The sequence below is a fragment of the Empidonax traillii genome, unplaced genomic scaffold, assembly GCF_003031625.1.
Source record: "Empidonax traillii isolate 1590-97213 ecotype Southwest subspecies unplaced genomic scaffold, ASM303162v1 scaffold5:size3517227, whole genome shotgun sequence".
In the NCBI taxonomy this organism is placed as follows: domain Eukaryota; kingdom Metazoa; phylum Chordata; class Aves; order Passeriformes; family Tyrannidae; genus Empidonax; species Empidonax traillii.
This window is the reverse complement of record NW_020955198.1, coordinates 1018871-1033841: the sequence shown is the minus strand read 5'-3', so window position 1 is coordinate 1033841 and position 14971 is coordinate 1018871. Positions and strand designations below refer to the sequence as shown.

Here is a 14971-nt window from a genome sequence, read left to right as displayed (position 1 = left end):
ATTGAGTTTAATTACACACACACGGGCAAACAGGCTGTCAGTGTTCCAGCCTCGACGGGGAAAGGGCAACTGAGCTCCCTTTAATGAATGTATTTAAAAAAGACCCAAGCTTGAAACAGAGAGGAAGGGAGGGGGGCTCGCAGAGGCAGTGCTGGGGGCAGCAGGGATAGGGACAAGGGGCCGGGGGTACTGGGAGAGCCACTGGGTCTCTCTGGATTGGGGAAAAGGGCTGGGATGCTGGGGAGAGGATGGGGACAGTTGGGTATGGCGTGTTTGGGGCACACAGAGCTAAAGGCGCATGGCCCAGATGTGGCCAGAGCAGCTCACCGGATGCAGGGCCCCAGGCATCCACTGTGAATGGGAAGGCAGTTCCCTTCAGAGACCCAGAGGAACTTCCCAAAGAAAATGAGGGGAGTGGGGAAGGCTCCCAACTTATTACAGAGCAGTGTATAAGCACAACAAATAAATATAGAGCTACTTTATTACAAGGCTGGCCAACTCTGGTGGCTGGCTGATTACAGGGCAGGCTGCTCCAGAGCTACGCAAACCCAGACCTCAATAAAGGCCAGATTGGAGCTGCCTTTCACTCATTGACAACTTTGGTGCGCTCCTGCCGTGCTGCTCAGCTCCAGAATGCCGCTGGCTGCCCCCACAACCCAGCACAGGGTGAAGGGGAAAATAAAAGCTTAAACAAGTAGTGAGTAAGCGATGAGCAGGGGCAGGCAGAATCAGCAGCCTGCCTTGCAGACAAGCACTAAAAATACAGTTTATTTTCCTAAGAAGCCAGCAACTTCTAAAACTGGAGGTTTAAAAAAAAAAAAAAAAGAGGGAAGAATAAAATGCCATAAGAATTATAGATCCATAGTGGGGGTGGGGGAAAGACCTAAGAACAAGGAAAGAAAAACACAGTGATGAGTAAGATACACACATGACGTATGTAAATTCACCGAGACGGAAATGCATGAGCCTCCTGCACACACAGGCACACGCAGGCACATGCAGAGGCACATGTGTGGGGCCAACTCCCGGGGGGGACGGAGCCAGCCCGTGCTCTCTCCTCTCCCCAGGGCCGAAGGCATTAACCTCTGCACACACACACACACATCTTTCCAGGGCTTAGGCTGAAAGGGCACTTTGTCTTTTGGTCCACGGTGCTCTGTGCACCTGGGCTCCCAAGCCCCACCAGTGAGGTGGTGGCCGCTCTCCCCAGGGGTTCCAGTGACCACCTCTGTGCTGAATCCCTGGCGCCTGGCACAAGCCACGGACCCCGCAGTGGGATGAAGGGTCAGGGCATGGACCCAGCCAGGCCAGGAGCCTCCTGGCCAGCAGCCAAGGCAGCCCCGTGCCCGGGCAGCCAGCCAGTGCACCAGACCCCAGCGTGCCCACAGATGAGGGAGGGATGGGGACTAGCACGTCCGTGAGGCTGCAGGTCAGGAGGCTTTAAAGGAGTTGATTTAGTATTGTCCTACCTGCTGTGAAATGGACACTTGAGCATGGGATGGAGGTTGCTTCGGGTCATCGTTGTGCTGAACAGAGCCCTCACATCACAGGGCAGAAGAAAGGGGATGCTTCAGTTTGAGCTCGCCTTGGGGGGCACAGCTGGGTGAGACTGCTGCCGTCCTGCCTGTCCCCCATGAACATCTCTACCAAGGAGATGCTCCCCTAAACATGTTCCCACAGTGATGGATGAACATCACCATGACCACCAGCCCCACCAGCACCTTGGTGCCAGTGCACCCTCCCCAGGGCACAAGCCTGGGAGAAGGGGCAAAGCTGGAAGTGAAAGCAGGCAGTCCTGGTGCTACACAGCCTTCCTTGGCACTTTGCAAGAGTTCTTTCCCTGAAGGAATCACCGTGTGCCCCAAAGGACCCCAGCCACCCCCAGCCCTGAAAACTGCCCACCCTACTTCACAGCAGAGCCCGGCCCTGGTGCTCTCAGGGAAATGGCATGGGGAAAAAGCAAAATATAGCAGAGCCCCAAATCACCTTCCACGCTGCACATGGGATGGGTAGCACTCAGGCCACACCAAGGCACCTGCCACCTTTGCTTTTCCTCTGCCCTCACCATCTACTATCACCTGCAGGGGCAGGTCTCACCAGGCACATGGTGAGCCTGGGGCCAGCTGGGGCCATCGTGGCAGCCCCCACCACTGTCCCCCCCCAGCCTGGGGAGCGGAAAACGGATCTCTGCAAAGGGCAGCTCATGCGGAAGCTGTTCGCATCCCGTAGTGCAGGCTCATCGGGTGAGCAGCAGGGCAGCTCCCGGGTCGGCAGGTTATCGGATGATAACAAGCCAGCACAGCCCGAGCACGCGACTTCCAGCAATGCAAGACTGTTTCCTTTGTTTTGGGAAAACAAGAGGGGAACGAGACCTTTTCTGGCACGTTCTTGCCTGGCCTGAAGCTGTCCCCCACTTGCACCAGCTCAGAGAGGAGCCGTACCCTCTGCCCGCTCCTGGCAGGAGGAGGTGGTTGGGGCCACCCCTCGCCCTTTTCGCCTTTCCCACCTCTGTGAAGAGCAGGGCTGAAGCCGGTGACTTGCCAAGTCAAGGGGCCAGACAGCTGCTCCTTGCATCCCCCACACCCTGGTGGCAGTCCTGGCTGCCTCCTCAGCCTGGCTGTGATGTGGGCTTGCAGCCCTGCTAGAGATCCCCTGGTCCTGCTGGTACAAGTACATCTCCCAAGCACCCTGAGAGGGTAAGGCTAAGGACCAGGGTGGTCAAGGCACCTATGCTGTGGGCTGTGGGGACCATACCACACTGGGGTTAGCTCAACACCTCCCCCATCCCCAAATGTGGGGCTCAGCCCTGTACTGGGAGAGGAGAGCAGCACAGGGTTTGGGTAGCCATTCCCACCTTCCCCTCCATCCCTTGGTACCTCCTGCTCCTGAAAGAGCTGCGGGTTTGACGAGGGTGGGGGAGACCCCTCCACCCCTTCCCCAGCAGAGGAGGAAACATAATAAGAAAAATAAAATTTATAAGCGAGGCAGTAATTACAGTGTGGCTACAAAAGGCTGCCTCCTCAGGGCCATCATTATGTGGCTAAATTTAACGCCCTGCGCCGCTGCTCAGGGTGGGTGGGGGGAAGCCGCGTCCCAAGGCTCTGAGCATCCACACAGACGCCAGCTCCTGCTACCTTCCCTCCGTGCCGACCAGGGCAGGACAGCTGAACAGCAGCCAAGAAAGCCATAAAGCGAGTCAGAATTTTTTTAATAGTCTATTTACCAAGATGCTGTTTTTACTGCCGAGGTTTCTCTCATTTTATCTCTGGCTTTTCCCCCCCGCCCCGCTCTCTCTTCCCCTGACTCTTGAACAGACTGGGCTGTATTTTCTGTTTTAGGTTCCTCTCTCTCACTAGCTCTAAATACTATTTTCAGAATTCTAATTTTATATGGTATGTCCCTTTTTTTCCCTCTTTCTTTCTTTTTTTTTTTTTTTTTTTTTTTTTTTTTTTTTTTTTTTTTTTTTTTTTTTTTTTTTTTTTTTTTTTTTTTTTTTTTTTTTTTTTTTTTTTTTTTTTTTTTTTTTTTTTTTTTTTTTTTTTTTTTTGGTAAATATTTGCCATGACTAAGCCAGGACACATCCCATTTAAAAGGTTCCCATCCCACAAAACATGAGCCCTTTAATGACATGAATCTCATTAGTTCTCCCCATGAAAAGAGGTATAGAAAGGGAGCATCACTCGGCCCCTCTGAGTTCCTGTATCTGCACAGACATATATTTAGCCGTGTGTACTGTACAGTCACAAGAGGGGACAGTCTGGGCACATGCACACCACCTCATTCAGCCAGAGGGACACCGAGTGGGAGCCCCTGGGACCAGTGGGTTTTGGGATATCCGTCTGTCTGGGATAGGGTTGGGAAGGGCTCTGGGCCCAGTGGAGCCAGAGCTGGTCTGCAAGTGTGGGCAACTGGGCACAGAGGAGCCTCAGAGTCCCTGCAAACTGGAATTTGGGTTCCTCTGAAGGACCTTCTCTAGTGTTGAGGAGGAGGTTGTTTAAAGCCCACCCATGCTAGGAGAAGGACTGCAAGAGGGGCCCAGGCACTGCCCTCTCCAGGTCCTCAGACCCACTGGTTGGCTTTGGCACTGGGTGGCAGATGTTGGCTACACACTTGATGATTGACTCCAAAGGACCAGTATAATGTCCCAGGAAAGGTATTGGGTTGAAATGCCCAGAGAGGTTTTCTTACTGAGGTGAGGGTCTGCCTGACCAAGTCATCTTTGCATCAAGCATAGCATCCCTGGGGAGAATACAGAGATCCCAAGGGCTCAGGCTATTCCAGCCTTTCTCTCAGCAGAGAAGGAGATTCTATCTCTCTCCATCCATTACAGCATCTTCTGCTAGGGAACCAGTCCATCCACAGTGCCATTCCGGGCATGGTCATCCCTACTTCAGCATGGTCTTCTCTTCTTCAGTATATCTATCCCTTCCTTGGTGCGGTCTTTCCTTCCTCATCATGGTCATCCCTTCTTTGACATTGTCATCTCATTCTCTGCACAGTCAGGATGGTCAGTCTTTCCTCTTGGTTCAACAGCTGTCTGATACCAGAGGGAGAAAACCCAGAGGACACCACACACTTGCCCATGGCTGAGATCTCTGATCTCTCACGCAGAGCCTGAAGGACACAGCAAGAGAGGTCTACAGAGAAGAATTTGTCCTCTCTTTCCCAGATCCTCTCTGCATTTTCCCTCTTATTTCCAGTCCAACCAGGATACAGTGCTATTCCTCAGCCCCACTGCACCCTTACCATTTTGGCATCAGGTCATCATGTTAGCATAAAGTCCTTGTCTTCTTCCAGAGCTGTTCCCAGCAAATCAGGTGTGAAAAATTAGCAAAGGTACTGCTGAGCCTGCAGCATGGGGCATAGCTGTGCTCACCACATTCCCATGGGTACTCCTCCACATTTTGGGGAGAAAGAGGAATAACCCCAAGAATGGCTGTAGACAGGCAGTGCCATGCAGAGACCAGTGCTGCTGCAGGCATTGCACTGACCAAGCAGTACAGGCTCTCCAACCCACAAATAAACCTTCCCTTCCAGCCTGCTTTCTTTAAATGGCTTTAAAGATTTGGGTTCGGCAGCTGAGTAGACCCAGTATGAAGCGGTATCACTAGCTGAGGCAGCAGATGCCCAGAGTTGAAAGGCAGCACACCTACAGCGGATGTTTCCATGCTCTCTGGAATGGGACCCTCTCCCCCTGCAATGCGGCCACATTTCCAAGTGTTTCCACAACCCAAAGAGTGAGACGTGACTAGGAGGAGAGACTCACGACTCCCCAAGTGCGTGGCTCCCAGAGCTGGAGCTTTCTGCAGCTGTGCCGGAGACCGTGTGCTGGGCAGGGCTCCATGTGCTCATGCTGCATCGAGCCAGGTTCCCTGCCGGCCCCCAGCAGCCAACATTAATTCATTAACAGTCCCATTAACACCCAGCTGTGGTTTCCCCCCAAACTCAGGCAGGGACCTGCTCCCCTGTGACAGCTGCTGACAGACCAAGTTTCCACCTTCAGCCCTTCTGGAGTTCTGTATAAAAATAAGCAGGGCTTTTTTTTCAAAAGGAAAACTATATTTCCCCTATCCACACGCCTGCGCACACGTGCAGGACTCACAGCAGGAATTTGCTCCAATTTCCCCCACCCACAAACACATCGCCTTTGGCCAGAGACCAAATGTGGGCATTTTCAGCCCAAGATATCGGGGGTTTTAGCACTCAGAAGACAAGAAGCCACCATGACCCTAAGGTGGGCTAAACAGGGTGCCTCCTCCGCGGCCAAGGGGTGCTGGGACACTCAGTGGTGCTCCCACCAGGGGTCCTCATCCAGCAGCCACAGCAAGACAGCTGCCAGTGCCTCTTGAAGAGTGCCCTCCTGGCATAGCCAAGCATCCTGTTTGGGATCTGGGACCAAGTTTCTATTTACCCCTTTTCGTTGTCATTACCAGACAACCGTAAGCACTAGATGCTGCAGCATCCCAAGAAGATGCCCAGCCCAGCACCTACTTGGGACTTGTTATCCGACACCTATTTTCTCCCTTTCCACATGATATTTTCTCAAGAGCTGTGAGCACTAGTTGACATGACACTCCAGAAGCCCTGGACCATGCCGTGCCACAGAGGAGCTGATATCCTCGCCCTATTCCATCCAGCTGCACAAAAGGTTTTGCAGCTTGTGTCATCAGGATAGGAGTTGGCTTTCTGGGGCTCTCACTGGGAAGCTGGAGGCCAGAAGGCAGAGACTTCCATCAAATCAAGGCACCAGGGGATGACAGCAGTGCTCGGGGTGGGTGTGCTACCTTGGGTATGTCACCAACAGGGTGGCTTCAGGTCCCTGGAGACGACAAAGCTGGTGCCACCTATCTCCCAAGGTGCCTGGCCACTAGCAGAGCACCCTGTAGCCCTTTGATCCAGAGGTGTTTGCCTCGCTGAGAACCCTCTAACTACTCTTTCCTTTAAATAGCAAAGCTCACAAATGCCCTATACGGCTCCATGTCTATATGTTGTCTATATATTTGTGTACACACACACACAAAACACACAGAGATTTATTCGTGTTTTCAGAGCGGTTCAGGATACATTCCAGGACGAAATTCCAGCCGGCGCTGGAGCCAAGAACATCAGTGGCCCCGGCATTTGCTGCCCCCTCTGCCTGCGCACACACTAAATACGGAAAGGGAGAGGTATAAATAGAGAGAGAAATACATGAATGGCCTTGTTTCCTTACACAGATACGTAGGATACAAAGGTCGGAGCAGAGTGGGAGCAGGCAGCCTCAGAAATCTGATGGCTGTACCCCCTGGAGTGCAGAGGGACCCCTCCCCAGGTGCTGCTGCCTGCACAGATGTGCTCAGCTGTTCTGTATCACCTCTGCATTGGTTGGAACAACTGGAAGGGGCTATGGGGGCTTTGGCCCAAGGGATAGGGAGGGATCAGCTCTCGGAAACTACCAATAAAATCTGCCAGTGTATGCCACTGGAGAAGGGGTGTAGGTGTTGGGTATGGGGAAAGCTGGCAAAAGGCTTTGGACATGCAGGGACATGGTGAAAAAATTTGACAGCCTATTTTAGGCACAGAAGGGGTGCAGGGGGCTGCAGAAGGCAGTACCAGTGGTGCAGGCAACACTGCTCCTCTGCCCTGCCCTTGGCCAGTGGAGACAGAGGGGATGGCAACACCCCAGTCCAAACCCCACCAGCCAGGGACAGAGAAGCTGCCAGAGAGCAGTGCCTTTAGAGCCCCATCAAAGTCTACCTTGTTTTACTCCCCAAAAGGTCCTTTGCTTGCAGAAGTTACTGCCACATCCTGAGCTGAAGGGCTGGACTGGCAGCTGTGGGGTACAGTGGCAAGGGACAGACCATGTCCCACACCTTTTCCCCTATCAACCATCCCTGCATGCCCCATTTGCCCTCCTCTAATCCAAACACAGCCACAGAGAACAGCCTGGCGAGGTTGGGACTCCAGATGCCTCTGGGCTCCCTGCTGCCCCTTGCATGCTCCCCAGGGCCAGGCAGCTGCCTGCAGCCACGGGGCCAATAATGGTCAAGATGTGGGAGCAGGGCCAGGGGTGGTGGCAGGGGGATTGCTGCTCTGCTTTCAGGAGGGGGAGGGGGCTCTCCCCCTTCAATGCTCCCATTTGAGCTGAGGCCTGGCACTGGCTCAAACCACCGCCTGCTGACACGAGATCAATCATTCCCTGAGCTGAGTTGCTCCTCGGCAGCACTGTGCACCCAGTGCCCATGCATGGGCTGGGGCCTCTCTTGCAGAAGCAGGGTCTGGCCCCTTCTGCCAGATGGCCTGTGATGCCCCTCTTCCTGCCTGCAGTGGCACCTGGCATGGCACAACCTGGCACATCACAGCACAGCATGGCCTGGCACAGCTTTGCAGGCATGACATGGCATGGAGAGGATGAGGATGACTCCAACTACAAAGGAGGGTTCCCTGCATGCGCCAGACCACATACGCCACTGCAGAACCAAGAAGGGTGGTTGTGTTGGTACCTCTCCATACCTCCACCTCCAAACAAACCACCAGGTGATGCTGAGCTGAAGTGGGCTGGGACCAAGCAGGCAGCTGCCTGTACCTGGCCCAAATGCCACCCACTTTCTGCAGTGGCACAGCCATAGTCACAGGGGTTTGGGCTGTGAAATCCCCACATCCCCAGCAGAAGCATCTCCTCAGGGCTCCTGGGACAGCATCCACATCCCCAGCAGATGCAAGGTGTGGAGTAATCACAGACAGCATAGCCCCCCGGTCCAGCTGCTGGAGACTTGCTGCTTGCCCAAGATCTGGGCACATTTGGGCAGGCTGCTGCTCTGGGGTGCCCATGCCAAGTCTGGTTTTAGCAGCATGCAGCTCCACTGACTCACTGCTTGTGCAAGCAGCCTGTGGCTGCCAGTGGTGGCTCAGAAAGCACATACTGGCCAGGTGCCCCTCACCTGATCGGGCCTCAGCAAATAAATAAATAACACCACATCACCAAATGCCATGAACCTCCACGGCAAACACCACAGGGGGCCAGTGCCCACGCAGTGGTCAGCACCCATGCAGTGACAAGCACCTGTGCTTCTCCCCAAATGCCCCACTGTGGGCACCAAGTGCTAGCCCCTGTCTCCTTCAGTCAGCAGTTGTGCCACTTTTCCCCTTGTTCCCATCAGTGCTAGCATGCACATTCCCAGTCTTGTCTGCATGCTCCTGCTCTTGTACATACACTCACACTGAGCACAAGTGATCCTCCCCTCCTGCTTGCAGCAGCGTGCAGCTCCTTGAGTGTGTGCAAGGCAGCATGTGTCCCACTCCCTCCAGCACAGCCATAGCCTACTGCATTTCCAGTGTGGGACTCGGACCCCAGGGCAGCAGTAGGATGGTGTGAACAAAGCTTGCTCAGGAATGAAGCGAGGACCGCCAAAGTGACCCCAATCCAGAACGAGACACAAGCACCTATGGGTCTCAGTGGGCAAGCACAGCATAAATGCTTTGCTGCACGCAAGAGCTTGCTCTGCTTATCCGAGCAGCCCCACAAGCCAGCCCTATACTGCCAACTCTGCCCCAATCCAACCTGCCAAGGGACCCCAGCCCAGCTGAGTGCCCATGCCATCTTCTCCTTGAGCTGTGCACCCATGGTGTGCAAGCAGTCCATGTCACACACATATACACTGCTGGTCCCGCTCTGGCCCACTAGCAGCTGCAAAGCCGCAGCTACCTTGCGTTAATTAAAAACATCCCTCGTTTGAAGGAGCCAAAGGGCCGCTTCCTCTCCGCTGTGCTGGGCTGGTGCGGGTTTGAGGGATGCCGTCCCCACCCTGCAAAATGCGCAGGCTGCTACCGCCTTCGCCCACGGCCAGACCATGGCCACTCCACTCCCTGGGGCTTATTTTTAGTGCTTGTTAAAAAGGCGAGGCAGGGTGCTGGAGGCAGGCAGGTGCCCGGCTGGCCCCGGAGTGGCAACAGCCTGTGGCTCCAGAGCGTGTCCCAGCCATCCTCCACCTGCCCTGCTGGCCTGTATCCCCTCACGGGAGGGGGACGGGCGCCTGGCCCTGGTCCCAGCCCCGGTGGGGAACAATAAGAGGGATGCTGACCCCCGGGCGCCCTGACGTCAGCCAGCACCGCCGCCGCCACCACAGCCAGCCCTGGCCCCGGGGCTCCCACTCGCCCTCGGCTGGGGCCACACTGGAAGCCGCCTGTTTGTTTATCTTCCTCTCCAGCATTGCTTGTTTTGATGGCACATCCTCCTCCTCCTCACCGGGCCCCGGGGTCGAGCCGTGAACCCGCCGCGTCCTGTTTGCCGAGGTCCCGCGCCCCGCTTGCGGAGGTGCGGAGCAGCCACCCCCGCGCTGGCCGCAGCAGATAAAAATACACAGGGCAGAGCATCCTGGGGCGCGGGGGCTATATTTGCACTGATGGTATCGGTGAGCTTGTCCTCGCTGTACCTGTCTCTGCCCTTGTCAGAGCACGGGGCACAGCACTGCATGAACCCCCTGACCCTGCCTCCTCATAGAGCCGGATTGACTCTGGCAGATGCTATGTCACGAAATGCTGACTGTAGCCAAGCTGGGACAAGCTCTCAAAACCCATGGGTGGGCACCCCACACTGCCCTGTAACCCAAAGGGACACCTGGGGACAAAATATTCCTAACCTGCAGGATCCTAGGCTGCTGGGAACAGTGCCAGGGCAGCTCTGAGCCCTCTCCAGCCACCTGCTCCTTCCCCTCATGGCGTGAACCCCTGGGCTTGCCAATAAAAGCCACCAGCTTTGCCTCAGCTTGTGCACAGCCACCGTTCTCCCTCCAGCTCTGCCCAAGCCTAGGCAGCTGCTCAGCAGTGAAGCCTTGCCAAAAACTGTGTGTGTGAAAGCATCATTTCCTAAACGTATAAATATTACCAGGGATTTGCTGGAAAACTCCCCACGGTTAGTTAAAATGCCCTGGACAGCCAAGTGCACACAAGCCCAGGGAAAGGGCATGTTTAAGCAGAGAGGCTGAGCAGATCTGCCCTAGGGGACTGACAGGTCCTTTCCTCTCCATAGGGGATGCCGCAAAGGTTTGGGAAGTGAGCAAAGCTGTGGAGCACTTTCCCACATTCAGCCCTGTGCCACACCATCACCATCCCTTTCCAGCCAGGACGTGCTCACTGCTACCAAACATTCACAATCTGAAGCCGCATTTTGCAAGTGGAGAGGCTGGAAGGACCATCAGACTTCTCCTCCTGACTTCCCGCCCACTGATGTTCAACCATGCACATCCCAAAACCAAACCCAGCAACTTGGTTTTCTTCCAGGCAGGCTCCCAGCCCAACTTTTGGAGACATCAAGAGATTGAGGATCAACCACTGCCCTTGGGAGAATGCCCCAATCGTTAATCACTTGCAGGAGCAAACCCAAGTGCCTCCATCCTAGCTCAAAATTGCCTGGCTTGTTCTCCACTGCTCTCTGTGAGATTAAAGAGAGTCCTTCACTAACTGGCATTTTCTCCTTGTAAAGACCCTCACACACTGTAATCAAGGCACCTCTCAATTTTCTCTCTGATAAGCTAGAAGAGCTCGTTCCTTCCAAGTCCCTCAACGTTGAGCTCTCTCCCCAGCCCTCAATTCATTCCTTGACTTCGTGCTGATTGTCTGGCGTCTTTTTGAAAACCTAGACACAGGAGTTGGTCACAGCATTCCCAGCTTCTCACAGCATACCCCAAGGGACCCCAGTTGCTTATGCTGCTCCTTTCAGGAATACTGCAAGGAGTACTAAATCGCCTGGGTGCTCTGAAATCCCTGCACAGACAAGCCCACCTTTCTGCTGCAAGAAAAGAGGAGAGACTGGGGTGAAGAGGCAGTTTTGGTGGTAGAGAGAGCTGAAAAACCATGTTTGGTGTTCCTTACTAGCACAAGACCCAGAAGACATCAGAAGGAATGATAGGGTATCACATTTAAACCAAAGGCAGCAGCTGTTCACATCTCACAGCTCACTGCTGCAGGAAGGCACGTGGGCCAAAAAGCATCACTGGCAGGTTTACAAAGAACAGGATAAATGCAGAGATGACAGATGAGAGGACAGAGATGACAGATATCGCCCTGTCAGACTGAACACACAACCCCCAGCCTCTCCTCTGTGGCCAGTGCTCAGACGTGCTACCAGGGGAAGCAGATGGGGAGCATCTCCCAGAACCTTTCATTCCCTCTGGCCCCAAGACACTGCTCCTGGACTGTTTTTGGGATACAGCACCAGCTGCCATCTCATCTTTTCAATCTCTGCAGATGTGATCCCCACGAGCTGCTTTTGCAAGGCTCTGTGCAGGGCTGCCTCACTCCCCTCCTACCCAACCTGCACCTTTCCCTGTGCCCCACACCCTACCAGCTCTCAGAGGATGCTGAGTTTCAAGCCTGATGTTCATCTTTAGCAGATGTTGTTCAGCCGACCCTTGGACAAAGACACACTTCATCATCCTCTGAACCCAGCACATCTGCCTACATCCTTCCAGTGACAGCACTGAGACCTTTACCAACTGTTTCTGCCATGTCTGTTCCAGTATCAATCATTTTACCACCTCTGTCTACTAATAAGCTTATCCCACTGTTGGGAGCTTGGGGTTTTCTCCTACTACACTAAATAAAAGCCTTTCCTTCTGTCCTTCATCACAATTTTTCCCTGATGTCTTCAGCTTCTGTTATCCATTTTCTACACTTCATAATTTCTAATTTATATTGATTGCTATCTACTCCCGCTTTCCCATTTGTTATAAACTGCTCTTTTATTTCTAATTGCTGCCTTCACTTTGCCGCTGAACCAGAACGGGCTCTTGGCCAGCACTGCCCTCCTTCTTGATTGTGGAATTGTGGCTTTCTGTGGCTTCTGAGATTCTTCTGAAAGAGCTCACCATTTTCATTCACATTTTTCTATCTAAATGTTTCCTCTGAGCTGATTTCACTCATAATTTTCCCCCTGCTTTGGGAAATTAGCCCTTTCAAAAGCATGAAGGATTTAAATTACTGTGTAGGAATGTTCTTTCTTTGCTCAGGGTGAATATAATCTGGTCATGATCATCGGTGCCTAGGCAACATCCAAGTTGCAGTCCAGCAGTGAATTTCAGCTCTATCCTTCATAAGCAGGGGGAAACGAAATTGCCTGCACTGGATGCAGTGCCTCACATATAAAATAGGGATCGTCTCTAATTTTTAGAAACTCTGCAGATCATTTATTCCTGGCTGCACAAGAGCATCAGCTTGTCTCATAAAGCAATATCCTCACAAAGTCTGTGTGATACCACTGACACCCTGGTTGACTCCCTGAACCCCAGCAGGCACCACTGCTCCCTACTCCTGTGCCTTCACAGTGAGCACAGGAACACTCGAAAGCATCCTGAGTCTTTTTGCATCAATGAACATCAATCATTTCTGACCCTGACACATTAGTTTGAATCATTGTAGTGCTTCTGGGATGATTTCCAGTCACAAAAAAGGATCAGAGGAAAGACTCTCTTTTTCCAGTCCCAGTTTCTCCAAAACACATCTGATTTTAGAGCTGAGTGTGCCAAGGAGACAGTGGTAGCCACAGCACGGATAACGTTGAAAAGCACTTGAGCCCACAATTCACCACTGCAAAGTCACCTCTAAAAGCAACAGGTGAACCAAAAGGAGCAGATGGCTTCTCCTCATTCACCTGATCCCTGCCTGCCATCAGCAACAGTGTTTCAAGTCCACGGGAAGTGTGGGAGGCAGGTGAGGATGCCCCAGCAATCGCATGCTCCTGTGGAGCAGCCAGCCTGGCTGGTACCTCTGGGCAGCCAGGCAGTGCCCATCTAGCCATGACAGGCATGTCCCCAGCTCTGCTCACCCAGCGGATGATGTGTGAGGACACAGAGAGGACAATAGGAGAGCCAGAGGGCATGACCCCTCCTGAGATGAGTCCAGTCAGTCCCATCAGCGCTCCCACCCAGCCTGGCCACCTCACACTGGGGCTGCTGATGCCAGCTCCTGACCTCCCCTGTGGCAAAGGATGGGGGACTTGCACTGCTCCTTACCTCAGCCATGAAGTTCTGCTGAAATGTCTCCTCCTGGAAGGGCTCTGTCCGCAGTCGGTCTGCAAGGGAGAGAGGGATCAGCCTGGGCAGGTCTGGCCAGACCTCCTGCCCCAGCTTCCCCTTCTCCTGCCTGTGGGGTGAGGAAGCTGCAGGAAAAAAGCTCCAGCATGCTCATCCAGAGCCAGCAGGAGAGCCCAGCAGGACCCTTGGGCTAGGGACACATCACCCACTTAACAGAAGGTGCAACGACCACAGCAAAGTGAGAGAAACACGGTTGAGCCTGCTGATGCACACAGCAGTCAGGTAGCAGAGCCAAGAGCCCTTGTCCCAGCACCCTCCTACACCAAAGAGTAGGGGACTGTGACAGGACACGCGCTGCACTATTCTCAGATCTTACAGCTGGAAAGAGCTGCCTGCATCTGCAGGACAGGGCACTGCTTGTCTAGCTGCTTTTCTGAAGGAGTGAGCCAGCCTGTGTCCTCTTGCAGGACAGGGACATACCCCTATTATATTCTGCTCTGCACCTTGTCCAAAACACGAGTTTTTCCCCATTGTTGCTAAGATGTGGTCTGTAGAAGCACCTGGCCAGCTTTGCTCAGCAGCTATGGTGCAAAGCTTACTTCCAGCCTCCTGCCCTGCACCAAGTAAGGGACAAGAGAGGTCACCTGCTCACGAGCCTCCATCTTTAGACCCAAGCCGGGCTGTCCTAGATGCTTTGAGCCCTGCAGAGCTGGCAAGCAACAGGAGGGAGGGGAGCGCAGCCAGCTGATGCATGTCTAGTGCACCTGCAGGACAGATCCAGCCTCCTTTGGTGAGGCACCTGTCGTGGGACCACATCACCTTCCTGGGCATGATACACAAGCCAGGGCTGACCCATATCAGTCCTCACATCCTGGGGGCATGGTTTCTACAGAAGGGCATGTATCACCTGTGGCAGCAGGACAAAGCATGGCACTAGCAAGGGACCCAAAAAGAGCATCCAGCCAACCTCCACTGAAGGAAAAACTGCCCTCTGAGGTGGCTGCCCCCCCAGTAGGTCCTGACCCACATCCTACCCCTAAGAGGGCTACTGTCTGCCTGTTCCACCCAATGACGAAGTGGGCTGGGTGCTGGAGGGGGACCAATGAGCACAGCTGCACTTTCCATGTACAGGAGAGCCAGGAGACCCTGGTCCAAGCAGTCAGTGAGCTACTGCGCTCAGGAAGGGAGCCTGACACCACTACATGATCAGCCCTTTCTAGCATCCCCACCAGCTCCTGGGGACCAGCCAGGTGCTCTCGGAGTAGTGGAGAACCCCTTGGTGACTCCCCAGCTCCTCCAGCTATCAGTCAAGGGTTGTTCCTCCCCCAGCTCTCCCCAGGGGCTGCTCCCCAGACTTCTGGCTACTGTCATGTTGCTGGCTGAGCTCAACAGGAAACACAAGCCTGGCTGGCTAATCCCCAGAGGGAGCAGAGCACCCCAGTCCTGTGCTAAGGAGGAAATTC

At 54.0% G+C, this 14971-nt stretch overlaps 1 protein-coding gene across 2 annotated transcripts in view; it reads right to left on the bottom strand.

The window, feature by feature from the left end:
* NHEJ1 (non-homologous end joining factor 1) overlaps positions 1-14971 on the bottom strand; it is a 44421-nt gene that overhangs the window by 23583 nt on the left and 5867 nt on the right. For both annotated transcript variants that reach the window (XM_027879043.1, XM_027879053.1), the window contains exon 5: positions 13488-13546. In XM_027879043.1, coding sequence (XP_027734844.1) covers positions 13488-13546 — 59 coding nt within the window. The remainder of the gene's footprint in view (positions 1-13487; positions 13547-14971) is intronic.